Genomic DNA, 27767 nt, shown 5'->3' with positions numbered 1-27767 from the left:
CCCGCCACCCATTATTCAGTACCTTCAGAGAGTTATGAAGAAAAAGGTTGCCCTTCCTCCTATGTCCTGGTCTTCAAGCTGGGTAGAAAACTATTAACAAGGCATTCTTCTCTGGGTGGCTTCATTGCCCAGTAAAGACTCCAGCAACACCCTCCACCCAAGGTCTGCTGACACCTGCGTTTCCCCAAAGCTGTGCACATCACAGAGAAGTTCATTTTGTTGTTTTAGCTCTATCAAATGATCAGAAACAACCAGGGGAAGTTTACTAGATCATATTGTCTCATTTCAGTTATCATTATATACAAATACATAATGAACAACTATTCCTTCCTTATATAAGTATACAGTTATTATGAACCTACTTCCATGCCCATCAAACTATATATCTCTTCTTTTATGATAAAAAAGGAAATATTTTAAAGCTACTGAGACTTTTTTTTTACATCATATTATTTGAAATGTTGTATTCTAATGCTCAGCAGTGGAAACTTCCATCATGACAGAGATTTTTTGATGAAATCTTGGGCTCATTGCCATAGGGATTCAAAATAATTAGCAATGTTGACAATAAAAACAAAATGTAAAGGCTTGTGTTATGAACAGGTATTAATATCTTCCAAAGTAAGGTTTTCTGTGATGGTGTTGCTTCTTTGTTCAGTAAATCCTGGTGAAATACAAGGCTCTACCTTAAGACCAGGAATTGGCATTCATTGTTCTCATGCTTCCGTGAAGTATGCACATAGAAGCACAATATCTCATATTATGTGAAGATGCAGAGTGATCCTAGATGTAGGAAACTTAACTGATAACTTCTCTGCTTCTTTGATTTAGTGGTTGAACTATTACAGAAAAAAAAAACTGCTGAGGGCACATCAGAAGGAATACTTCATAAAGAATTGAAGTGTCTGTTTTATCATTAAATTTAAAGGTCATTTCTTTTTGTTGTTTCCTTGCTTGTTTGAGAAAGGGCCTATAGCCTAGGCTGTCCTCCAGTTTACTCAGTATGTTGGGCCAGTCAAGGGTGGCCTTGAACTCTTGACCCTTCTGTCTTCATTTCCTGAGTTTTATAATTACTGGCATGTCTCCCACACATTCCAGCTCAGGGCTTTATGCATACTAAGCAAGAACTCCACATCTTCAGCCCTAGAGGCCGATTTTCTTTTCTTTATGAAGCGTAAGTTGGTTTTAATAACAGTATTTTAATGCAGTCTTGGCCATAAGGAAGAGAGGCACTGTGGAGGAAAGATCAGATAAACCCAGAATATGGAGGTGGCTCCTTTAAAAGGAGGTTGTAGAGATTAAGACATACAAAAGTATAGGTAGAGAGAGTACGGGGGAGAGCTGCAGTGTTATATAGTTTGTCCACTGTTCAGAGAAGGAATAGAAAGGGGAAGGGAAAGTTAGACTTTAGAAAAGTAGGCTGGGTTAGTGGAAAAACTCTGCAAGCATGGCTCCCAAGGCTGCTCTGATAGCTCTCCAGAGAGGTCACCTTGGCCTGAGGTGAGCTCTAGAATCCTGCTACTATGGAGTCGCTGCAAGCTTGGCCAATAGGACTAGCACGGCTACTGTGAGGTGGTTAGTGCTATCTACTTCATAGACTCCAGAGTAACTGGAGAGGTGGACTTCTGGTTTGGCAGGTGGAAAATTATCTAACTCACATTAATTGCCGTGTGAAGACACTCCCACTTTATGTGGCACCATGTCCTAGCCGTCATTCTGGACTATATAAACGGAGGACAGGAGAGCAGACCCTTGAGTTTATCACTCTCTGCTCCTGATGCTGGCTACGATGTGAGCAGCTCTTCTAAGCTCACACATTATACCCTTGAACTGGGAGCTGAAATCAACGTTTTCTCTTGTACTGCTGCTGTTGGGTGAACTTTGATCACAGCGACAGGAAGGAAACCCAAGACAGCTGTCTTCTCTTGCCATTCTCTGCTCTCTCCCTTGATTTCAATTTTCTCTTGGCCCCCAACATGTATGCTTAGGAGAAAAAGCAATCTGTATCTTTCTTCACTAATATCTTCAGTCTATCATATAAGAAGTACAAAGGAAAGTAAAACCCAAAAGTCCAAGCTGGTTGCTGTGCCAGATAAATCACAAATATACAAATGTCCAATGGTAGTACTTTCTTGGAACTATTTGGCAGTAAATTCCCCTGCATCTAACTGGCCGCAGGTCTCATACACATAATTATAGTGGTTTAATAACAATTCATCTTTTGTGGTGGTCCAAAGAGCTTTATGCCCACCATCTCATGTAGCCTACTTTTTGTTCCTTCTTAAACAATGTACAGTTATTGTCTTCATTTTGCCAAGAAGGACAATAAGCTTAGAAAGAAGAAATGAGATCACAGGGCAACTGCCGTGCTAGTCAGTGACACAGTATAGATTACCTGATGTCTTTCTTACATACAACCATTGGAATTAATGCCGATTGCATTACAGAGATATTTAGCTGTCAGTTAACTGAGTGAGGAACATGATGGGGTGAGTCTGAGCTGCATCCTTTGCCAGCTCTAACATTGGTAAGGTGACAGAACAAAGTACATTGTATCGCTGAGGTAAATATCCTTCCCATGAACCTGCCTGTCAGGGAGATGCTGAGGGTTACAGGATGCTTGAAATGGAAACGCTTGCTTACTCACCGCTGACAAGGAGAGTGTGTGCTTATTGTCTGAGGGTCAAGCTGGAAAGATGAGGAAGTTCCATAAATGCTGGAGGAAGATGCTCTTCCTACTCCATATTTTGCATCACTCATGAGTTTTTCATAAACAGCTTCTTTCTGCTGTCAGTGCCATGAACTTTCTCAGTAGCTCATTTCTTTTGTCCTAGAAGTAAAGTTACTAGGAGAACACTTGGCAGAAATAGGATAAAAATCAGTTCACCTCCATGTATATCTTTTGTCAAAACATTAGCTTGGACTGGCATAATGCTGATGAAGGATGCTGGACTCTTGTGAGAACTATTTTAAATAAATGTGTTCAACTATATTTGACTTACAGGTTTCAAGGTTACATAAATTAAAAAAATTTAAGCTCATATTATTTTAAAACTATTTTTATTAGAGTATTTAAATTTATGTAATGAGAACTAATGAAAGATAAAAGGCATCATATAAAAGTGAAACTCAGTGAAATTAGTTGACTATGTAGACATATGCACAAAGAGCTCATATTTAAAAGCATAACATTCTAAATCCATTACCGTAGGGGTAGCCAAATGCATTATTAATATATCTACTACAGTAGCTGAAATATACTTCTCTGTATTTTCTGAACTGCTGATTTTATTTAACGACTCTACACAATTTCCAAGTCTGTTTATATACTCATATGGTATTAGAAACTTCACAAACCTTGACAGAAATGCAGAATAAAAGAAGCAGAATTCTTTGGACATAGCCTAACTAACATTGGGTTCACATTCTACAAGGAAGTATGTTGTTAATCTTTAAATGTCCCAGGTGTTAAGTTTATCTCTTTTTAGGAAATGAACCAAACTAGCACAAAACTAATTATTTGGATTTGTGATGGTTCTGTTTGTATGGATACCCTAGTAGAGGCTCCATTGATGTCTAAAGTATGGAAATATAACACAACATTCATGGCAAAAAAAAAGTGTTGGGTCAGTGGAAGTGCAGAGATGTCTCTGGTGTTTGGGAGGCTTCCTTCTTCTGCGGAGATGGAGAAAGTGAGGGCAGACAGCATTGTGTTCAGCGGCATGGCGGAAGGTGGGCTCTTTTCCAACATAAACATCCCTAAGAACCTGGGCGTCTCCCTTCCACTGCAGAGCCTGGGAAAATAGGACCCAGAGGAAGTTCCTCAGTGGAAACAACGGGGCAGCCATACCGAGAATGCACTGTGGAAGGAAATGGCAGCTATTTTAGCTACTGGACACCTACCTTTTGTTTGTGGATTCTTTCCTCTCCGACACCTTCTGTTAAAGCAACAACTGTAGCTTTGAAAGAGATTAGATTTTTGCCTAGTCTTAGCTGTCATTAAAGTGTGGCTGGCATTTTAGAGAGGCGTTCCGCTAAAACCAACGCGAGAAGTGCAATGCCCATTTCCCAGTGGGAAACAGTTTCATGGGCAGTATGTGGTTCTTTGTCTTGTGCTTTCTCGTTTTTGTCATTGGTTTCGCCTGTCAACCATCTCAACAGAGAGATGGGTGAAATCGTGGTTTCGTTATCTTTCTTACCTTCACATCTTGCTTCTTTAGTGTTTATTTTCTAGTTTTTTTAACTGTGTGTACACGTGTGCGGGAAGGGTCGTATATGTCAGTGCAGATTCCTTTAGTGTCCGAAAGAGGTCATCAGATCCCCTGCAGCTGGAGCTGGAGCTGGAGCTCTATGCAGGTGTGTATTGCCCAATATACCCCTAAGCCATCTCTCCATTCTTCTTGCTTCTTTATATCTATGTATTTTCATGATTCTTCCCAGCTACCTTGATAATCAACACTAGGAAAAGTGAGTTGAAGAATACAAATCTGTACTTTGAACTTACAGTGAGAAGTGCCTTACTGTCTTTCTTGGATGCATGATCTGTTTTGGAAGCTGAACCCAAGTTCTGAGTTACCAGGATTATTTTGTATTAAACTTCCATCCTGGACTCTTTGGGTTTGGAGTAGTTAAATAACCTCCACGTTTTGAGACTTTTGGTTTATTCTTCAACCAGTTTCATGAAATTTTAGTGTCTGTGACATGTTCAGTTTTTACAACAAAAGGACCTGTCTGATGAATTAAAGAAGCAGCCTACAGAACTCAAGAAGATATTTGAATATTATATCTAATAAAAGATTAACGTCTATATTATAGATAATTTAGAATTTAGCAACAAAAAACCAGAATAACAGTAAAACTTCATAATTGCATTGACAGACATTTTCAAAAGAAAATAGACAGAGACAAGCACGTGAACAGATGTTCAGTATCACTAATCATTAGAGAAATCAAATCAAAATCACAGTATGAACTCACACTTACTGGGATGACTAATATAAAAAACAGAAAAGGAAAAAGCAAAACGCCAAGAATGTAGGTGGATTGGAACTTGTGTATCCTTTTGGTAAAAAGTTGAAATGCCACAGTCTGTATGATGGGGAGCTTGTTAGTTACTCAGAACATCCAAATTTGAGTCCTGAGGCTCTCCTTCTGGTATGTACCCAAAAGAATTGAAAGCATGGGTCTAGGGAGATATTAGACACTCATCCTATTAGTTGTTATCAATAAGTGAGAGTGACTCCAATAACCCATCGATAGATGAATAAGTAAGGAAAATGAAGTGTACATGTATGATGAATTATTAACGTTAAAAACAGAAATAATTCTGATACCTGGATCAATATGGATGAACCTTGAAGATGTTATGCTAATTGAAGTAAGCTAGCCACTAAAAGATAAATACGATGTGATGCCATTTATAGAAGATAACCCAGTGTGGTCAAGTTATAGATGCGAAAAGAGAAGTGGTGGCTGTCATATGTGGGGATAGAGAAGAATGAACAAGTCTTGCAAGGAGAAAAGAGTTTTGAGTTTTGAGGACTAATTGTACAACATACACTACTGTTCATGTAAAAATGGTTAGGATGGTAAATCCCATGTGTGGTTTTTACAAATAAAACTAATGATTTCAACACTTCCTTTAAAAGGTACAATCTTCAGTAAAATGCTTTTACTTAATTTGGGGAAGTACACATTCCAGTGTAAGAACTTATGTATATTTTTGCCTACCTTTCTCCTTCTCTCTGTATATTGTTACATTTGTCAGCACAACTTTGATCCCTTTTTTGATAAATGTGAGTTTTAAAAAGCTACTATTCTCTTTCTGTTTTTTTTCACTCTTGTATTTAATGTATTCATTTCCACATGCATAACATACATACATATATACAAACGTGTGTGTGTGTGTGTGTGTGTGTGTGTGTGTGTTGCCAAAACCCCTATTGCAACAGGAACCCTAGAAGCATGTAGTGTATCTTTGCTGAGGTAGCTGCAGTGAACTGAGAAGTGACAGCACGGGTTGGAAGGTAGCTCAGTACATAAAAGGACATGCTATGCAAACGTCAGTATCTGAGTTTAAATTTCCAACACACCCATAAAAACTGAGTACATAGCATGAGCATCTGTAATCTTAGCACTTTTTCGGAGATATGGGAGTGGAAGACAGGAGAATTCAGAACCTAGAGGACAAGCTATCCTGGTTTGTACAATAGAAAAAAAACACAAAGAAACCTTGTCTTAAGGCAAAATGTGAGGATTAACACTTAAGGTTGTCCTCTGACCGACCTCTACACATGTGCTGTGACATTTGCACACCTATCTTCATGCACATAAATTCACACACACACACATACACACATCATACATACACATCACATACATACATGCATTACTTATACATATAGGGACATTAAATTTAAAATTAAATGTAATAGTTCAGAGGTACTCTTCTCATCCATGCATTTTTTACAACTTTGGGCAAGCCATTCAAAAGGACTTAATAGTCAACATTTCTGACTTCTGTTTCCATGAAGTAAAATAGCCTGTCTACATGATAAAGAGCTTTTTTTTTTTTTTTTTTTTTTTTTTGGTTTTTTCGAGACAGGGTTTCTCTGTGGCTTTGGAGCCTGTCCTGGAACTAGCTCTTGTAGACCAGGCTGGTCTCGAGATAGCTTTTGAAGGGCCAATGTGTTTATCAACAAGACATGCTTTATCAATGAAGGGTTTATCAACTAAGGGGCTAACATGTTTATCAATAACAGTGCTTTAAAAATTAGAAAGTATTTTCACATATGTAAATCTCTACATCAATGAATATTTTATGCAAAGATCTTACTGTGGGAATCATTTGGAGACCTTCTAACCAATGCTAGACTTGTGGAAATCGTCACAGACCTACTACAGCATGCTTGATGTGAATGAAATTAGAATTTAAAGGTACATAGTATTATATCCTTAGATTGTTTGCTAAATCAAATAAGCAAAAGAGAACAAGAATGTTAAATACAAAAGCAACATTGGAGAAAAAGGGGGAAAAAATGGAGAAGGAGGAATGATACCCAGATGCTTGATTCCACCCATACTCACAATTACACTGTTCACAGATTAAAACTTGCAATTTTAAAAAAAAGATTGTCAGATCAGGTAAAAATACCATCATGAGGAACCTGTTTTAAATAAAAAGACATAAATGAAATAGGAAGAAAAATCAAAGAAACACAAGCAAAAGATGACTGGCTGAGTTTTGTGGCTGGCAGAGGAAATAAACTTGAAGAAAGAGAGTGGCTAAGGTTGAGGGTAAACAGGGCTCAGAGGTACCCACAATTGTCATGGCTGCCTCTGGAAACCCCACCATTCACAGTTCAAGAACTCACGAAGTTGGTCAGAATGCAAGCAGTAAAAACAGCTCTCCCAGAACATTCTCCTGGGTTTAAGCCTGACAGATAAAATTGTAAGGAAAGCTGGCAGCCTGCCAAATGCTTATGTTTATGAAGTTGGCTGGGAGCCAGTGAGAATCACATGATCTATTCTTTGCCAGTGCTGGTGAACTTCTGGTGGTTGAAAAGATTTTGTATTCATTCCTGGATTGCAGATGCTTTCTCATGCAGACCCCAGGAAACTGAGACGTGTCTCTGAAAAATATGTTGACATTTAGGATATGGAGGCTTTTCCAGAGAATCTTAAAATTATCTCTTTCCCATGTACCAAATATCATTAGAGACAAAATAAAGATCAAAGGTCAGACTTGGGAGAATCAGGATTCCATATATTTTCTGGGCATAAAGAAATCTCATTCTGTATTATTAGAGAAGAAAATGATGGGTTGCTTTTCTTTCTGTTACTGTGATAAAACAACTTGACCAAGACAGTAAGGGGAAAAGACAACCTATACATAACGGCAGTTAGTTCGGGACACATGGCTTCAGAAGGTTAGAGTCTATGACTGAAGAGCAAAGGCACGGGGGCAGAAACAGCTAAGAACTCACATCTTAATCCACAAGTAGAAAACAGAGAGAGAGACAGAGACAGAGAATGCAGCATCTTTTGAAACTTCAATGTTTATCCCTAGTGACACACCTCCAAAAAGTCCACAGCTCCCAATCCTTCTCAAACAGTTCTGCCAGTCTGGAATCAAATACTCAAATATATAGGTCAGGGATTTTGTTGTTGTTGTTATGGTGGTGTTTTGTTTGTTTGCTTGCTTGCTTGTTTCTGTGTTTAAAACAGGGTTTCTCTGTGTAGCCCTGCCTGTCCTGGGACTTGCTCTGTAGACCACAGTGACCTCAACTCAGAGATCCACCTCCCTCTGCCTCCCAATCTCTGCTGGGATTAAAGGTGTGATATGAGAGCCATTGTAACCTTAGAGATAATGCTCTTATTATATGTCCATGTAAATTTTAGATGAGGTACAGAGAAGGAAGGAAGGAAAATGGGAGGGAGGAAGGGAGGAGACAAGGGGAGAGAGAAAGAGGGAATATAAAAATAAAAAAAAACTCAGTCCTGGCTTATGATGGGAAGTATGGAGGGAAATTAGAATTAAATATCCATTTAAGAGCTAAGAACACATTTATATTTTGTGCTTAGGCAATTTCTAAAGTCATGGAAGAAGAAAATACTTAATGGACAACTTCAGTTTTGTAGTTTAAGAAGCAGAAACAGGAGGCAATAAAGGAGAATGGGGACTGAGCCAAATCCTTTAGGCAAGAGAGCTAGTAGATGCTATAGGTAAAACCTGATGTATACATTTTCATCTCACCCATTCCTACCCCTTTCAGGCAAAGCAATGTGACTTCTTCTGTGGTTTTCTAGGGAAGGAGAGATCTTCCACTTCTGGGAAGCAGGTCTATTTAATGTGTTACCTATGCCATGTGACAGACGGGCATGGAACAAGTGTGGCTTACACTACATGACAGGGTTTATTCTTCTTGTGGGAAGGAAAATGGGGCTTGGTTAGTGTGTGACCCATATTATATGACTATATTCTTGTCTCTGATACCCAGCCAGTAATCGTGTTCTTGCCTTGCTTCTAGTCCTCTTTGCTTAGGGCTAGTTTCTTGGAATGTCTGGGTTCGCTAACATTTAGGTTATTCTCATAACATTCTGTGAAGAGTGTCCTGTGTTTTTCTTTCTTTGAATTACCAAAGACTGTGATGATATATGTGGTTTTCCCTGCCAGCATGCCTACACCCACCTATAAAAATTTTTTTTTAAAAAATATGGTTTAGACAACCAAGGTAGCTCTCTACTATTTACTTAGACTCTTTCCAGCCTTTCAAAGGAACCTGCAAATAAAGCAGAGTCCCCAAATACTACATAGAGCCTAGATTTTGCATGAAGAAAATGCAGTCATTTTCAACCATTTTGTAATAGATTATGGGACTCTTTGCTTTCATTTCCCCACACTTTGGGGATAGGTAGAGAATGTGTTCAGGTCCCAGAAGTCTTCTTACTTTCTGCTACAGGGTTAATAATTTTATCAGTTAATTTAGAAATCATCTCATCCATCTTCCTCGATGGGAACTTCTGGAATTCTATTTCTGTCATGTGTCCATGTACACAAATCATTATTCTGTTGTCTGCAGTTACTGTATGACAGACCATTCTCAGGAGACACATTGCACAAACACACACACACACACACACACACACACACACACACACGGGGCGGGGGGGGTAAGAGAGAGAGAGACCAAGGGCAGACCAAAGTAATGATTGTATACCAGTTTCCAGTAGGGTGGATCAATGAGTGTTCATTAGGTTACTATGAGGAATATGGGTGAGAGGTTATTATAATGAATAGAGATGGCTCAAAAGCAGGTGCATCACCAGAATGCCCACCCCAGCACATGTGACAGCTTATGAATGCTGCAACTTTGAAGGTCTCAGCACCACTTTCAGGCAGCTTCACAGGCTAAGAATCTCTTCTCTCTGTAGTTCTGCTGCCGAGTCTCCTCCCCAGTAGATGGGCAAAGGCACTCTAGAATATTCCAAATTTCTGTTCTTCCAGACATGGACATTTTGTTTACCTGCTGAGTCTAATGAGCTGATGCTTCCCTCCTGGAAGTAATGCTTTAATTGGAAGGAAATTGCAATATAACAGCAGTGTAAAGAATAAAATGTAGGCGTATTCTCTGATAGGAAGATTAAATTCCTAAGTTCAGACTGCAGAATCCCTTGTTAGGTACCACCAGTGACAAGGGTGAATATGACAAGGGTGAATACCCTATCTTTCCTGGTACTTACCCAACCCTGCCAGGTGAGATGCTCCAAAATTATCAAAATTATGATAGGGTACTGCCCCTTTTTCTTTTTCCAGGAAAGAAAACCATTCTCACCCAAGAGTCTTTCAGTTTGGTTCCTACAAGGCAATTTTAACTGAGAGGGGGAAATCAGCAAACTTAGCCATCTAGGCCTCAAGATGATGGCTCAAGTTGATGGGGGAAATCTCATATTCTAGGTGGATAATGTGAGCTTGGTCTGTCTTCCAGTCTCTCTTACTTGTAAAACACAGAGTACATGTCTGGTTCAGAGACACTGTGCTTCTTTCAAGTCATTTAGCTGACTTCCCAATTATTTAACATGCACACATATAGCATCTTCTAACAGACTGTGCAGCCAGGGACCTTTCTGACTCATTAATTCTTACATTAGCTCTGTGGGGTGAGTGCTGTCATGATCCCTTTTAAAATGAGGAAACTAAGATACATAGAAGTAGGTTACAGCCCAGGTAGGCTGATTCCAACATGGAGCTCTTTGTTTTTCTTTTAGGTTTTTTTCTTTTTTAAAATACACTTTTAATTAAAATATAATTATGTCACTTTCCCCTTACCTTTCCTCTTTCCAACCCCTCAAAGTCTCCTCTCTCCAACTCTTTCCGTATCTTCTCTTCCTCACTCTCAAAGTTGATATCCTCTCTTTCTTTGTTATCGTTACATGTATGTATAGAAGGAGCAGCGGGCTGCGTTCCCGCCCGGCTTCTGCACAGCTAACTTTACACCCGAAATAACAACACACAAATTGTATTCATTTAAACACTGCCTGGCCCATTAGTTTCAGCCTCTTATTGGCTAATTCTCACATCTTGCGTTAACCCATATTTAGTAATCTGTGTAGCACCACAAGGTAGTGGCTTACCAGGAAAGATCCTAACCTGCGTCCATCACAGAGAGGAGAGGCATGACGTCTGCCTGAGGCATCTGCCTGACTCTGCTTTCTCCCATAATTCTGTTTTGTCTACTCCGCCTACCTAATTTTCTGTCCTATTAAAGGGCCAAGGCAGTTTCTTTATTAACCAATGAAAGTAACACATAGACAGATGACCCTCCTCCATCATGTGTGCATGTATGAATGAGCACAAATATAGAAATACAACCTTCTGAGTCTATTTTTCTTGTTTGTGTGACCACTTTGTATTTATAGCAGATTAGGAACTCATTGCTGAGAGAGACTAAATCTCCTCCCTCAGCAGTCATTAGTTGCCTATAGTTCTTTTCTAGGGAACCCAATGAGATCCTCCCTTCCAAATGAGCATGTCTATTGATAATCTTGTTTATGTAGCCATTTCCTGGAGAGCCTGTTTCGCAGCAGATGTCCTTGTATTCCGGCTCTTACAGTCTTTCTGCCCCTCTTCTGTGATGTAACCTCAACTGTGGATGCATATGCTGTAGTGGAGATGTACCCATTGGGGCTTATGAAGCAGGAAATAGAAAAATGGGGAGGACAGTGAGACTATAATTTTGGGAGCGACAATACAAAAAGAAAAGGAGGGAGGAGGAGGGACAAATAACACCTAAGTGTATGTGTGTGTGTGTGTGTGTGTGTGTGTGTGAGAGAGAGAGAGAGAGAGAGAGAGAGAGAGAATATCTTAAAGGAAATCATGACACCTGGGCTGGCAGTGATCCCCACAAAAAAACATAGACTACCAAAAAAGCAGTAGAACCATGCACAAGAAACCTTTTTTTTTAACTGAAAATATTTTCCCATACAGTATATTCCTATTTCAGTTTCCCTCCCTTAAGTCCTCCCAGATCATCCCCAACTCCCCACTCATTTAACTCCGTGCCTTCTTTCTCCTCTTTCTTTTAGAAAACCGGCAAATAAGAACAGAATTTAAATAAATATATACAAATAGTATCACACACACAAACAAACAACAATGACATTAAAACACAAAGTCAGAAACTGTAACATTCAGGCAAAGACAAATAAGGTAAAAAAAAATGTCCAAACAAAGCAATGAGAAACCAAAAAAAAAAAAAATTAAAACTCAAAAAATACCATTGAGTTTGTTTTGTGTTGACCTTCTACTGCTGGACATGGGCCTGCCCTTAAGTGTAGAAACCTCCTTTCTAATGGTTGGTTAGGGTAATTCAAGTGGCTCCTAAAATAATATAGACAATTGAAGTTGCTCTTGCTTACCTCTCAGAGGTTGAAGGTAAACTCCTACTGCTGAAGATACCGCACACTTAGGACACAGGACTTAGATGATTAGAATTTGCTCTAACTTTATAAGCTTCTTCCTGTGGTTTAGCTTTCATGGCCAAGGGAGAGAAGCAACTAATAATCCTACACATGTGTGATGCCTATGGACTACAGAGAAGCTGAAATGTTAGGACATCCGTAAAGCTATAACAAGTGGCACGCACATATTGATAGTGACCAAAGGCTATCTAATTGGACTTACGGCCTACTCAGCAGAAAAGAAATATTGTCTAATACTAGAGACCCAGCTAACTTCCCAGGGCTAGTGACGTCAAGGGTTTGAAAGAGAATCCACTGTTGCCATTTTGCTCTATGACTACCAGTATAACTACCAATATAACTCCCTATCTAAATTCTAAATTTTATACCCACAGATAAGTGTAACTCTCACCCCTCATCAAAGAAACTTCTCTTTGCAGCAAATGGAGACCATCATGGAAAACAACAGCTATATAAACCTTGTTTTCCATAGAATAGTATTATCAAAGTGCTTAAGCTCAGGTAATAAAAATAGAGAGGCAAATATTGTTCTCTGAGAACTCTGTGTTCCCTTAGGAACTCTGACTTAAGGCAGCACAGATTTGATGCTGAGGTGCCTCAGGGTGTCCAGGTTCCCACCAGGCTACATGCTCTTGTTAGGGAAGAGGCAATACTGAGAGTAAGAACTCTGCATCAGCTCCCCCAGAGGTCCCTGTTTTTTTGTGTTTCCTGAACTCCCATTTGTTCATCATAGGGACTGGAAGAGTCAGATACTATTTCTGTCCTAGTTAAGTGGCTTGTTCAGTGCTGATGGCCAGTAGATACAGACCTCTAAGCCTGGCAGTCTGATTACCATCAGGCCAGGCTCTCATCCCCTATCAATCTTTCCTTGCTATTCTGGTGCATAGTATTTGTGGACATAGTCTTAGGAATATAGAGTATTTAAAGGAAATTATATATAATAGTCATCCTATAAGCATGTGAACAGTTTTCTTCTATACATACACAAACAAATGGTAATTATTAAAATTGCTAATCCCAATGTTCATTATCTGTATAATGCTTTTCATTTATTCTGATAAAAGACAAGAATGGGCACCAACACTTGTTGAAGATTAAAACTCATACAACCTTTCTAAATTTCAATTTGGCAAATTGGGTCACATTTCAAGTCAATTTTATTTTAAAAGATATTTCTCCCCATATTAAGTCCTCAGGCACGTGGTACAGTATTAGTTACCACAGGTGCAAGTGTGATAGCATCTCCAGCCCTTTTCATCTTGCATAAATGAAACTAGGCTTATCAGCCGTATCTCATTTCCCTCTCCTATCTGCCCCTAGGAACTCCCATTACATTGAGTCTGTGGATTCAAACTGTTTTAGAAGGAAATTCACTGTTTTCCTCTTCTTCTTTGGGTTTTTCTTGGCACTAAGCACACTTGTGCATGGATGATTGGCCAGATGGATGAACAGATAAAAAGATGAGAAAACACATAAATGGATGTACGATGATGATCGTTGTACTTCACAACATATGTGGCCCCTTAGGTCCATTGTTCTTCAAAGCTTTGTCGAACATGAGACTCAAAGGGATGTTTCCATCCTCCTTAAGAATGCACATATAATTCCTGTCATAGTCAGTGTCCTATTGCAGTAAAGAGACACCATGAGCAAGGCAACTCTTATAAGAGAAAGCATTTAATTGGGACTGGCTTACAGTTTCAGAAGTTCAGACCATTATCATGGTAGGAAGCATGGTGGTATGCAAACAGGCATGGGACTGGAGAAGTAGCTGAGAGTTCTACAACTGGGCCTGCAGACAACAGGAAGGAACAGCTTCTGGGCCTGCTTGGACTTTTGACAACCTCAAAGCCCACGTCCAGTGACAGGCATCCTCCAACAAGGCTACTGCTTCTAATCTTTTCACATAGTGCCTGCCACTTCCTCGGGACTAAGCATTCAAATCTGTGAACACCAGTTCAGTTGTTTTCTAACAAGATGCTACAGTTCCTGGGTCCAGAGAGGAAAGAGAATAGAAGCAAGCTCCACAGAACAACTGAACTGGTGTTTGTAGTCTGTGTTCCTCAAAGAATGCTCTAATGAAGATAGAGCTCAGGGAACCCCAAGAAGAAGGAGAGGAATGACTACAGGAGCAGAGGGGTCCAGGACCCCAGGAGAACAACAGCCCACAGAATTAACTAAGCAGGGCTCATGAGGCTCACAGAGATTGAAGTGGCAATCCCAGAGCCTGCATGGGTCTGCACTCAATTCTCTGCATATATGTTATGATTGTTCAGCTTGTTGTTCCTGTGGGACTCCTAACCATGGGAGTGGAGGTGTCTCTGACTCACCTGCTCTTGGTATTCTCTTCCTCCTAATGGGTTGCTTCACCCAGCCTTGATATGGTGTTTATTACTAGTTTCATTGCATCTCACTATGCTGTGTTCGGTTGATATCTCTCTGAGGCCTGCTCTTTTCTGAAGGGAAAACAAGAAACGGTGAAGCTGGGGGGAAGAGAGATGTGGGGGGAGGGTTGGAGAGGAGTAGAGGGAGGGGAAATAGCCACCAAGATGTATAAGAGAAGAATAAATAAAAAGAGTACCCTAATGAGAGTATTAAAGTTTTTTAGGTGTTTCTAAAGCAACTTCTTCAAGTATAAACTGGTTTATATGGTGTCCAATCAGCAGATGTTTACCATATGGGACATTAAGAACTCTAGTGGGAGTGGCTAGAGGTGGCATAGCAGTTAAGAGTACTGGCTGCTCTTCCAGAGGACCCAGGTCAATTCCCAGCACCCACGTGGCAGCTCACAACTTTTTGTAATTCAAGTTTGTGTGGATCCGATATCTTCATACAGACATATATGCAGGCAAAATACCAGTGCACATAAATTTAAAAATCATAATTAAAAACAGTTTTTAAAAGAACTCTAGTGGGTTATAGTAACTTACAATATCAGTGGAAGACATATTTTCATTCAAGCTTCAGGTATTTGACCCTGAGCCACTCACCCCTGGCCAGGTAGACAATATAAAGAAATAGCCAAAGAGAGGTCTGTGCCCTTTAAAGGCTGCATGCCAGCATTGCCCATTGTTAGCTGTATAAGCAAGGGCAAGTTTATCTTCCATAAGCCTCCGTTTCTGTTCTCTGCAAATGAAAGAAGGGCTGGTGAGATGGCTCAGCAGGTAAAAACACCGTTACGCAAGCCTGACAACCTGAATTTGCACCCCAGAACCCATGTGAAGAAACAACTCCACTGTAGTTGTTCATTGTTCTCCACATGTGTTACATGGCACACTCACGCCTCTACACATGTCATAGACCCCCTATACACACAATAATGATGAATATTTTTAAAGTTAGAGTAACTATCTCTTCAGAAAGGGTCTTTGGGTGGTCCTATGAGAGACACTTGACAACTCCAATAAACGTCTAATAAATGTTTGTGGGTGCCATTGTTCATGTTTTCTTGAAGTCTATAAACCTTTCTGCTGAAAGCTTTTGTTTGAGCATGTTAAATCTCCAAAAGCTTTGGGAAAACGCTCTTGCCCATTAGGACTTATCTCCATTGGAGAGCCTCAGACTTTGCCAAACCCTTTGCGAGCACCCTGTCTTAATTAGCTTACTATGAGTGGTCCTGTGGCTGGAAGGCACCTGCTGTTCCACAAGTGCTGGCTGAGTGGGAAGGATTGGCTCTGCGGAAGCATTTCAGTGGTGGCGTGAGGCAGCTTTGGCAGTGGCTCCGGATGTTAATGCTTCTCCTGATCCGTAATGAGGAGGGAGCAGTGGCTGTCTTTCAGCAGGTGAAATTGCTTTTCCAAATTGGGTAAGCTTGAATTGTTTCCCTCTTCCCTCTCCTAATTATTTCCAACCGACTGTGGATGTGCAGCAAAATTCTAGAACATACCACTATACAGACATCACTGGGAGTACAGAGACCTCTGTTAACCAGTGTGGATTACAGGGGGGGAGAGAAAACACAACCCCCCCCCCAAATCACAGTTCAGGGCAGCAACATTTCCATCCCAGGAGGTGGTATAAACCTTACAGAATTACCCGTCCTCCACTGGCCTTGAACATGTTGAGGTTGGAGATGATATGTATCATTGGATCTATTGTAGATTCAGTCACAGAAACAATGATTCAGAAGCTTCTTGCTGATTAATTGAAGGAGTTAATAAAATAATGGCTTGTACCAAAGTCTCACTGTATTTGAAGAAGTATTTGAGAAGCAGGATGTAGTTGATCATCTCTGTCATCCTAGTACTCGGAAGGTTGATACAGGAGGATAATAAAGAGTATTCATATATACTGAGTTCCAGGCAACCCAAGCTACAGAGAGGAACCCAAATTTCAAGACAAAGACATAAGAAAAGGAATACATATTAGGATTTGTGGGCTAGAAAGTAATGTAGATATGAAAACTCAGTGTTGAATAACCACAGTTAATGAATGGGTTAGGTTAAGCCTAGACTAAGAAGTTTATGGCCAAAAGGCTTTATGGCTTTCAATGTTAGCAGCAACAACTTCAGTGGAAAACAGAATTGCTGCCAAAAGCCAAACAGTGTTGCCTACAAATATCCCACTAATTGGGTACGAGGCAAGATGCTGCTCCAGGGTGCTGACTCACCATACCAGCAATACCATGCAGGCCTTAGAAGTTAGAATACTGTACCATAGTTGATCTTTGCAGAAACATTGCAAGGTTTGCTGTTCATTTATTTGAAAACATGCTGCTGGTATTTTACAAACTCAGTGTGAGCTAACCATCTAACAAAGATTCTTTACAGTATTGATGTGATAAAAAAAAAAACAAAACCACAAAAGTAGAATCTTCATCACCCTTAAGTGTGCACTAGTGAGGACCCTCAATCAATTTCTAGCACCTACATCAGGTAGCTGCCTATAATTAACTCCAGTTCCAGTAGATCCTACACCCTCTTCTGGCTTCCTCAGGTACCTTCATGAACACCATGCGTATACAGACAAGCAGGTGCATACATATAAAAATAGAAAATGATAAATCTTTGTAGCTTTGTACAAAATTGAGGTATCTGCTCCCTGGACAGATCTCTCGAACTGTTTCATGTTAGCTAGCTATACTTTCTAACTACTTCATCTCTCTCTTTCCCTATTCCCTATACCCTGACAACTACTATTCTACTTTCCATGATTTAGGATTTTGGCTGTTTTAGGGATCCCATGGAAATGGAATCATGCATTATCGTTTTGTGACTGACATGTTTCACGTAACAGAATTTTCCAAAGGGTTACCCATATTGTAACATGCTTTACAGTTTCTTATTTCTTGAGGCTGAATGTACTTTGCATAATATATTCAATAATCATCAGAAATTTAGGTTGTGCATGACTCTTGGCTATTTGAAACAGTGATACAACCAATATGGACATGCACATATTTATTTGAAATCCTACTTCAGTCTTACTTGTAGTTCTTAATGTATACACAAAAATAAGATCATGGATTATATAGTAATTCTATTTTAATTATTTGAGGAGCTAACATACATTTTTCATAATTACTACATTGTTTTTATATTAGTATTTCCTATTCTTGAGAAATTTGTACATGTATACAATGAAGAATTATCACTTATTCCCTCATTTCCGCCCTTCAACTCCTCTCATCCAACATGGCCTGCTCCCAACCTCATGTTTTGTTTTGTTGATAACCTGCTAAGTCCAATTAGTGCTGTCCATATGTTCATGGGCGTGGGGCCATCCACTGGGGCATGGGAAACCTACAATGGCCATACATTAAAAAGGAAGAAGAAGAATTCTTTCCTTCCCTCTGGCAGCTATCAACTGCCAATAATATCTGAGTAAAGAATGGGGCCACAGAGCACTTCCACTATCAGTTCCCAAATTTTAGTTGGGCTGCTCATGTGACCATGTGCAGGCCTTGTGTGGCTGGTGTGGGTTTCTGAGTGTGGTAGACTTGTTGAGTCCAGAAGTTTGCATTTCATAGCACTTCTCCGCTTCCTCCAGCTCTTAGATTCTTTCTGCCCCTTCTTTCTTGTTCCCTGTGCCTTGGGGGTGATGAGGGGTGTAGGTTGAGAAATACTTCACATTCAGAGCCGAGAACTCAGTCATCTCTTCTTAGTATGTTGACTGACTGTACCACTAAGCATTGACTACTGTTGGCTGTAACAGAAACAACAAAAAGTTCTCTGGCGAAGGCTGAAGTTGAGAAATTGAGAGCAGCCCAGGTCTATTCATATAAACATGAATATTTACAGGACAGTTCAATAACATGGTTACTTACCAAAATAACAATAGCTGTTTTTACTCTAGGGCCTATTACTATCTCAGCTGTGGGCATTTCTTATCAGAATTATGTGTATCAGACATTGTCTTCTCTGAGACAGGCTTCAAATCCAATTATGTGATTAGTTAACCAATAAATCGATACCATTATAGTACTATAGTATACAGTATATTATATACATATATAGTATATTATATACTGTATACTGTAATACTAGTGGGCATATCGTGCCTGATAGGTGTGTATTAAGACCATTGATGTCTCCCACTCTCCAGCACTGTGAAAGCTGGCTAGCATGTGTGTCTTGAGATCAGTTGAAGATTTATTTCTTTTTTCATTGTGGTGTCTTCAGCAATAGAGCCTTATCAATAGAATACTTACAGTAAGAGCAAAGGCAATAGCCTTTGTTGTTTTGGAGAACTCTGTGGCCTCCCTTACCAGTAACTTCTAGGGAGGTACCACAGGCCTTGCAGTGTGATTTTTCATTAACCTAAGTCTTTTGGAAGTGGTATTATCCACCTATGCAGAATAATTCCATTCAGACCCACCCCCTTTTAAGTTATATTTTGGAATTACCTTACTAGTGACTACAAAGCATGATGTCATATATCTTTAGTTTTGGCTAGTCTACCCACTGTTTTCTCCTCTTCCCCAAACCCTGTCCCCTATCCCCATTTGAATATTTTATTCCCAGTTTTGTCTCCCTTTCTTTTCGTCACATGTATTCCATTATCCTTTCATGTATGCTTTTTAATTGCCTTGTAAAATTGTAGATTTTCTTATGGTTTTCCATATGCCCTCCTTTGTGTTAACCTTCCCCTCCCCACTTCTGCCATAGCCCTTCATCCCTTTCTGCTGCGGCCTTCCATCCCCAGTATCCCCATTGTCTACTTTCATGGTAACTACAATCCCTTACTGCCAGTAGACTCACAAAACTCACTCTCCAGCTAGTATTCTTTCAGCTCCAGTAAGAAAGCACTTTTAAGAATCTTTTAGTGGAGGTCTGGTGATGATGGATGCCCTCAGCTTTTGTTTTCTGGCAAGGTCTTTATTCCTTCCTTGGTTTAAAGATTTGATTATTTTAAATAAATAACAATTGTGTGTGTTTACGGGTGCAGTGTAATCCTTGATGCATTGTAGAAATAGTTAAGCTAATCAATATACTTGCTACCTAACCAATTTGCCTTTTGGGGTGGGAAATATTAATCACCTATTTTCTAAGTAATTTGGGAATGTACACTACAGTGTTAGGAACCATGGTTACCATCAGACAACAAGAAAATTTGTTCCAGTTTAGCCAAAAAATGGCATCTTTTCGTTAAAGCCTCCCTTTCTCTCCTCCTCTGTATTCTCCTCTCCTATGTATTCTACAGTTTCTTTCTATGTTCGTTCACTGGCAGACATGCAAATTGTCTCTGTGTATTGGCTCTTGTGAGTAACCTGAGAGAGCAGATAGCCCGTCAGCTCACTTATGTCCCTTCCTTAGCAAATGTACCTCGAATGGGAATACGTAGCTCATGTTCATATTTCATGAGCCCACATGCTCTTTCTTGGGAATGACTGCTAACTCAAGTTCCTTCTAGTAGTGAGCAGTACTGCTTTTTTTCTATATCCTCTCCAGCTTCTGTTATCATCTTTCAAAATAATAACCACTGTAAAAGGTGTGGTGAGGTATTGTGGTTTTAGTTGCCATTTCTGTGGTGATTTGCATTAGTGACACATTTTCATATATTTGTTGCTATATGAAACAAAAAACTGGCTTTGTTTGTTTAAGGTAGGGTTTCACACTGCAACTATTTGGTTTTTTTTTTTTGCTTTTTAGGAAGTACAAAGCATTGGTAATAAAAACTGAACAAGACTCAAATAAATAAAAAGATATTCATTGTTTAAATATTAAAAGTATTAGTGTTATTAATATATCCATAACACCCAAAGAAATCTACATGTTCAATCCAGTCAAAATTCCAAAGTTGTTTTTCATACAGGCTGAATAAACAATCCTATGATTCACATGAAACTGCAAAAAGACCCCCAAATAAACCAAACCCCTTGAACAAAAACCAATAAAACAAGCAGCCGGCGACAATACTCCATGATTTCGACATACAGTATAATGTGTTGTGAAGCTACTGTAATCACAGCAGCAGCAGATCACATAAAAATAGATGAGTGGCGAATGAGATAGGTCAGAAAGATCAGAAATAGACTCACCAGTTTGCAGTCACCTGACTTTCAGCAAAGCCACCAAAGGCACCCAATAAGAAAGAGCTTCTTCAACAAATTGTGTTGGGAAAACCTAATGTTCATATGTAGAAGAATGAAATTGGACTTTTCTCTCATCCTGTGCACAAAAATTAGCTCAAGATGGATTTAAAAGCCTAGAAGTAAGTCTTGAATTATAAAATTATATGAAGAAAATATACAAAGAAAACTCGGTGACATTAGTGTGGGCAGTTATTGTTGGTTAGATCTCTGTTTTTAGCAGATAGTTTTGCCAGAGCGTTCTTGCTTGTCATTCTGTTTTCCCTCACAACTCCAAATATACCACCCCATCACTTCTGGTCTCCACAGTTCCTTCTGAGAAACAATCTATAACCTCATGCTCGTGTGTAGCATTTAACAGTCCCTTCTTGCTGCTTTGGACTGATTCTTTTTGCCTTTGGCTTTGGATGCTTTCCTTGTCTCCAGGTGTCCTTAGTGTGCTTTGGGTTCATTTCAGTTTGAATCCTTGGATCTCCCTCAATTTTTAGATAAGATGATTTTGATTATTTCTCCACATGTGTGCTACCCTTTTCCCTTTCTTCCCTTTCTGGGACTTCTATAATGCATCCATTGCTCCCTGTCTTAGAGAGAACCCTTCTCTTCCTTCTCCCTTAGGAAGCCCCTTGACCCAGTCATTTCTAGTGGCATGCTAAATTTGCAAAATATTTTTTCTGCTTGATTAGGTTTACTAGGTAACCCTTAGAGTGGCTTTCCAGCATTGGGTTCTCCAGCTCCAGGACCCACTCTCTCTCTCCCTCTCCCTCTCCCTCTCCCTCTCCCTCCCCCCTCTCCCTTTCCCTCTCTCTTTCCCAGCTTTTTCTTTGAGTTGATCCTTGAACTTGTTCGCATACAATTTTTATTATGTTGCATGTTCATCTATCTCTCTGTTCTCTTATAATTTGTCAAACTCTACTAAGATAATTATTTCTAATTTTTTAAGGTCATCAATCTCCATATCTTTGGGCCTACTTTCTATAGATTTAATTTGTTGCTTTTCTCAGGACACAGTTTTCTGGCTTTTTAATATACTTTTTATTTTTATTTGTTATTATAGATTGTACATTTGGGAAAAAACAAATCAAAACAAACAAAAAATCCAAAACTGCTCCTTGTCCCAGACTTTAGAGCATAACATTTTATAGGTCCATCAGGGTAATAAGTCCATCTGCAGAGCTTGGAACATTTCAAGCTTTGTCTGTGTTTGTATCTTCTCTGGCCCAATGTGATTGTATTACCAGATAGAATGTTTGTGAATTTCTTTTTGTTCAAGAAGCTTGTAATGTCTTCCTCCCTCTGGTGTTTGTCTGTGGTACTGCAGGTCTCTGACCTTGGGGCCAAGTCTCTAGGTCTCCATCATTTCTTCAAGAAACTTGAGAGTATTCTAAGAAATGCAGTTTGTAGAAATCAAGACAAACATTCTTAATATTTGACTAAAGGCAAGGGGTCTTAGTTACGTATGACTCATTTGTCCAGCTGAGTGGCAATCACTTAAGAAAATGCTGGAAATTATACATATACGAGGGTAGAGGGAGAAGGGAAAGAGAATATGAGCATAGAAATAACAGATATCAGAAATATGTCGCTTCTTTCCTTACTCCCAGTCAGCTATGACCAAAACCTTTCAATCATGCAAGCCCATACAGAAAGCCGAAGCATTGCCTTCCCTTCCCACTCTTCTCATCCCCCGATGGATAACCCTTAAGTTGGTGCTTACTCCTGATGGTGCCTCCCTGTACCAGCCTCCACTGGTGGATTGCCACCAAGTCTCTGAGCACCGGAGCAGCCAGCCTTTCATTTTTATTTTTCAGTTCCTGCCATCTGCCCACATCAAAATGACATCAGCTCCCTAAGAGCTCTCCTGTAACTGAGGACAGAGCCAGTCCCTGCCTACGCAAGCCTTCTTAAAATCTGGAGAGCAGGAGGCCTTCTGATTCCTTTGTTTTCCTCCCTAGGGAGAGCTGAGCCATACTGGCTTGGGGGAAGGGATGAGGTACTTGAAGCGAATTGGCTTTCTTATTCGTGTTCATGATACCGCTCTCCCTGGAGTGGCCTGGGTGCTGCAGCGCCTAACTGATCACAGGAAGTCTCATTAAAGCTTTTCAGGCTGCAGATGGATGCTAAGTCATCGTTTGTATAGAACAAGGCCCAGGGCTTCATAGCCCCTCCATCTCGTCGCTGCAAAGGATTTTGAAATTGGAATAAGTAATTCCGGACTCTGTTGTCTTCACTCTGAGCTCCACATCTTGAGAAGTCAAACATAAATGGACTTAATGAAAATTCAGAAGAAGAAAGGACAAGATAAATGTTGGGCAAAGAAACGAGAGTGCTCTAAGAAATGCAATTTGTAATAATCAAGGCAAACATTCTTAATATTCAACTAAATGCAAAGGGCCTTAGTTCCATATGGCTCGTCTCTCCAGCTGAATTACAGGCACTTGAGAAAATGCTGGAAATTTTACATACAAGATAAGAGGATGGAGGGAGGGGGAAAGAGAATATGAACATAGAAAACAGTAAGCATGTGAGAGTATAGATTTGTTAAGTAGCTTATGATTGTTTCATAATGTATGCATGTATCAAATGTATGTAATGTTTACTTATCAACTATACTTCAGTAAAAAATAAAGGAAAATATGGTTTATAAAGCAAATTAATGTCTCTCCTTTTAAAACCCCATTAAAATTAATGAAAAATATTTTAAAATAATTTTAAGTAATAGGGATTGAAACAATGGTAGTTTTCAGGAGGCCACGTGGTAAATGCCTAGCCTAGTGGGAGCAGCTAAATATTGACTCCTAGGGATAGGGCTGATATCAGGCAGGCCCAGAACTCTACTAGGCTACAGAATCTGGGGCAGACTGCACTGCACCCAAGAGTACAGAATAAGCGGGTGACTGACTGTTGCATATCTGAGCAGGAACACCATGTGACCCTTTCTCCCAGACAGCCATACTTCCAGCTTCTGAAAGGTGGCTCCAGACATCAGACATGGCTAAGTCAGAGCTCCATGTGCTGCAAGGGAGGCTTGGGGCCTTCTCATCCTGTTCCTCTTTGTACTCCGAGAGTGCACCTTTAGCAAGGATGCCTGAGAATCATTCTGTGTAGGAAGGGCTGACTTAGGAGCGAACCCTGTACAGGTGGCTATGTGGGACTTTTTCCTGTCAACTGACCAGATTTTGGCCCAGATACTCTAGGGGATCTTGTAAGTGTGTGAACAGACTTTCCCCTTCAAAACAAGATAGTGTAAGCCATCAGCCAAGGAGCACAGATATATGAAGACAGGTTAAAATGAAAATATCAGGGACAGACAGAGGTGGGGAAGGGGAGAGAGGGAGGAAGAGGTAGGAAAGAGAGACTTACAGGAAAATACGACATGTGGTTAAAAATAACAAAAATAAAAATACTATAGACATACTGCTGTCAAGGAGAAAAATGAAAGAAACTACACCCAAGAAAGAAGACCACAATGCTGATTTTAAAATAAGTAGAAATCTTAAAAATTAAATACGCTGTAGCATACTTTAACACTCAAAAGAACTGGGCAATCAAGTAGAGGAAATTACCAAGAGGGAGGCAAGAACACTAGAGAAAAATAGGCAAATTGCCTCACAATCTGTCGTACTCAACCCACTGAAATTCAGAGAGGAAAAACAGAGGAAATGAAACTAAGGAAAAGCTGAAAGGTGCAACTAGAGAATTCTGCAGGTTTCGGGAATAGAAATGCTTCAGGAAAGGATGAAAAGGGCACAGAATATTGGGACACAGAGTGGAGGGGACCCTCCAGGTCGGCAGTAGGGAAGCCAAAAGACTGAGCCCCGGTGATATTTGCATCCAGTGGGCACAGTAGCAATCTGAGAGTGGGCAGCCTTAATGTTTCTAGTATTTTGCAATTGGTTATTCTCTTCTGTATCCATGTACAGTGTAATAGGATAAAGATGCTTTTAGATTCAAAATCTCAAGAATCTTCTTCATGAAGAATTTGTTTCATAAACATGGGATCAACAGAGTAGAAGAAAGTTGATTTCCCAGAAACTCAGCTAGGAAAAGAGAGTTAGGTAGCAAGCCAGTTATCCCAGACAGGAGGCAATAGGACAGTGTAAAGCTTTGTCATCACAGCCCGGCCCAGAGGAAACCTTAAGAACTGTTTGTTTTTTGTTTAAGAATTTCAGACTACAGTTGACTTTAGGTAACAGAAACTGAGCCTGTTGGTAAAGACGGAATACTGAGCCACTAGATACTGGGTGATGATCGAAGTTTCAGGCTGCAGTTTCAGGGATACAATGTAGAAGAAAAGTCAACCTCCTCCCATGTGTGTAAGAACTAAGTCCTCATCTTCTGGAGCAGAAAGGCAGAATTGTACCACAAGCAAGTCAAGGCAGCATAGGAGCCTTCCTCTGCACCACTGAACTAGTGGATTTTTCTAAGGGAAGGTGTTTGCTGTGGGTGCTGTTGATGTGGAGGTGGTAACCAAGACCCCCTGACAAATAGGCTTTGAAGGGCTATGTGAGTTTATGTTTGGCCCACTTTTTATGCAAAACTTTGAAACCATAGGAGATTATTGTGATATGTTACATGTATACTGTGCATCATGAGTCACTTTAAAAAGAGAAAACTAGAGATTAGCAAAAGATATGTCAACTGTTAGCACTTTATCTGAACAAAATGATTTTTCTCCTTTTTGTTTCTATATACATTTTAAACTTTTTGCAGTAAGAGTATATTACTGATAAAAATTTATACATGTTTTGCACACACACACACACACACACTTCTAGTCCATAAAAGGGAGTTATTTTGGTAGCATGATGCTTCATGACTACTAGAATGAAGCATGCTTGAATTGCTAAATCAAAGAGCACCCAGGGCGAGCCTAAGGTACTAGAGGGTGGCAGTGTGATCAGGCTCCAGCCCTGGAAAGGTCTAGTAATGTTTGGAGAGGACTTGGGTATGAACAACTGAAGACATAAGAGTGAAGTCATCCTCTACACCTAGGCCCTTCCTCTTAAATGAATTCCAATCAAGTGAGAATGAGTTAATGATAACTTTGACTGCAAGGAGGAAGGAAAGAGAATAGAGCCCTTCAGGTGCAAAGAACTGTAGTCAGTGGGTTACAGACAAAAACGTATTCTACTTCCGACTGTGAAACCTGACCGAGCTGCTGATAGACAGCGTTAGAATTTCGTTGTCATCATCTCTGAGCCAGAGCAGGGTTTCTGTTCTGGATAGGAGATTGATCCCCCATATCTTGGCCTAAGGGACCGATACATAAATGCTTCACTGTGGGGCTAGATGCAGAGTGGGCATAATGTGGCTCATGCTGGTCCTGGCATGAGCACATGTCCACATGAAGAGGCAGAAAGAAACCTGAGCTTTGAGCCACACTGGTCTCTCCTATCCCAAATGAATAAGTTATCTCTGATACTTTAGGAAGGACAAGTGGTCATTTTTTCACTCATATAATTCTCCAGAAATGCCTAAAAAATAGGCACTGCTTGCACAACGTGGGAAGCTAGGGAAGTGCAGAGCATCACTCTGCCACCTCAGGACCACCCCAGGTATTCTAGACCTCGTCTACGTGCTTGAGAGAAGCAGACCTGGACAGTCAGTGTGACACAGCATTCCTTTCATGGCCACGTCACACAGAGCCTGCTCCTGAAGGGTGTGTGGCACATGTGTATGACCTCACACAGACGAACTAATCCTTCCCATCCTTCATTGTGTTTCCCAGACCTCACTCAGCTCACAGGCTGATCTACAGAAGAAGAAGAGGCGGGCACCAGCTCCTCCTTCACCGCAGCCACCACCACCAAGTCCCGTGGTTCCCAATCGCATGGAGGATAAAGAAGAGAACAGAAAGAGCACAATGGGTAAGTGAGTGTGGCCTGCTGCTCTGTGCGCATGTCTCTGGGATGCCTGCTTGAACACAGGTCATTCATTAGCACTGTTGTTAACCCTGGCAGTAGATTCCTTGTTAATTATATTAACCCAGAAAGCATGTATGCTAAAGAAAGTCTGGAAATGATTAGCTCTGAATTCCCCTAATATCTTATTTACATGGAGGAAGGCGTCGAGGAGGCAAGGATAGTGGGAAGGGTGGCTTGTGGTTAGAGAACCCAGGACCCCAGGAGAGAGTGACGAACAGAGCTCGATGTGTGAGTGGCTATGGCAGGTGTCTCTGAAGGATGTCTGTAGAGGCTGTTTGGAAAGTGTCTGTCATTTGAAAGACATCTTAGACCCCTCATGGTATATACAGGTTGTGCATTCTTAATTTGGATGTCTGAAATCTGAAAGTCTTCAAAAATCTGAAACTGTTTGAGTATCAACATGATGTTGCAAATGGAAAATCCTGCATGATGGAGCTTGGTTTCATGAACAAAATTATTTAAAAATTACACGAAATTACCTTCAGCTTCTATATATAAGGTGTATATGAATTATAAATGAATTTCATATTTAGATTTGAGTTCCATCCCCAAGATACCTCATCATGTATATGCAAATGCTCTAAAATTAGAAAAATCTGAAATCAAAAACACATCTGTCTCTGAGCACTTGGAGATCAACCTGTGATTTCCTATTTGAAAATAACCCCCATGTATATACAGTTTATGCATTTAACAAAGGCCCCATGTTGAGAGTAAGAAAACTCAAAAAAAAAAAAAAGGCTGGAGTCCTGACAACTATAAGCAAGAAATAACCTGTGAAATCATTATACCCCACCCTCATATGCTGTAGATCATAGGGGGAAGATGATAAT

The 27767-nt window shown here is 40.1% G+C and overlaps 1 protein-coding gene across 5 annotated transcripts in view; it reads left to right on the top strand.

Moving 5' to 3' along the window:
• Cobl (cordon-bleu WH2 repeat protein) overlaps nucleotides 1-27767 on the top strand; it is a 227651-nt gene that overhangs the window by 127184 nt on the left and 72700 nt on the right. For all 5 annotated transcript variants that reach the window (XM_038345836.1, XM_038345861.1, XM_038345845.1 and 2 more), the window contains one exon: nucleotides 26739-26877. In XM_038345836.1, the coding sequence (XP_038201764.1) occupies nucleotides 26739-26877 (139 nt within the window). The remainder of the gene's footprint in view (nucleotides 1-26738; nucleotides 26878-27767) is intronic.

Source organism: Arvicola amphibius, chromosome 1 (assembly GCF_903992535.2).
Source record: "Arvicola amphibius chromosome 1, mArvAmp1.2, whole genome shotgun sequence".
NCBI classification, from domain to species: Eukaryota; Metazoa; Chordata; class Mammalia; order Rodentia; family Cricetidae; genus Arvicola; species Arvicola amphibius.
The sequence above is the reverse complement of the archived record's forward strand: the minus strand, read 5'-3'. Positions and strand labels throughout refer to the sequence as shown.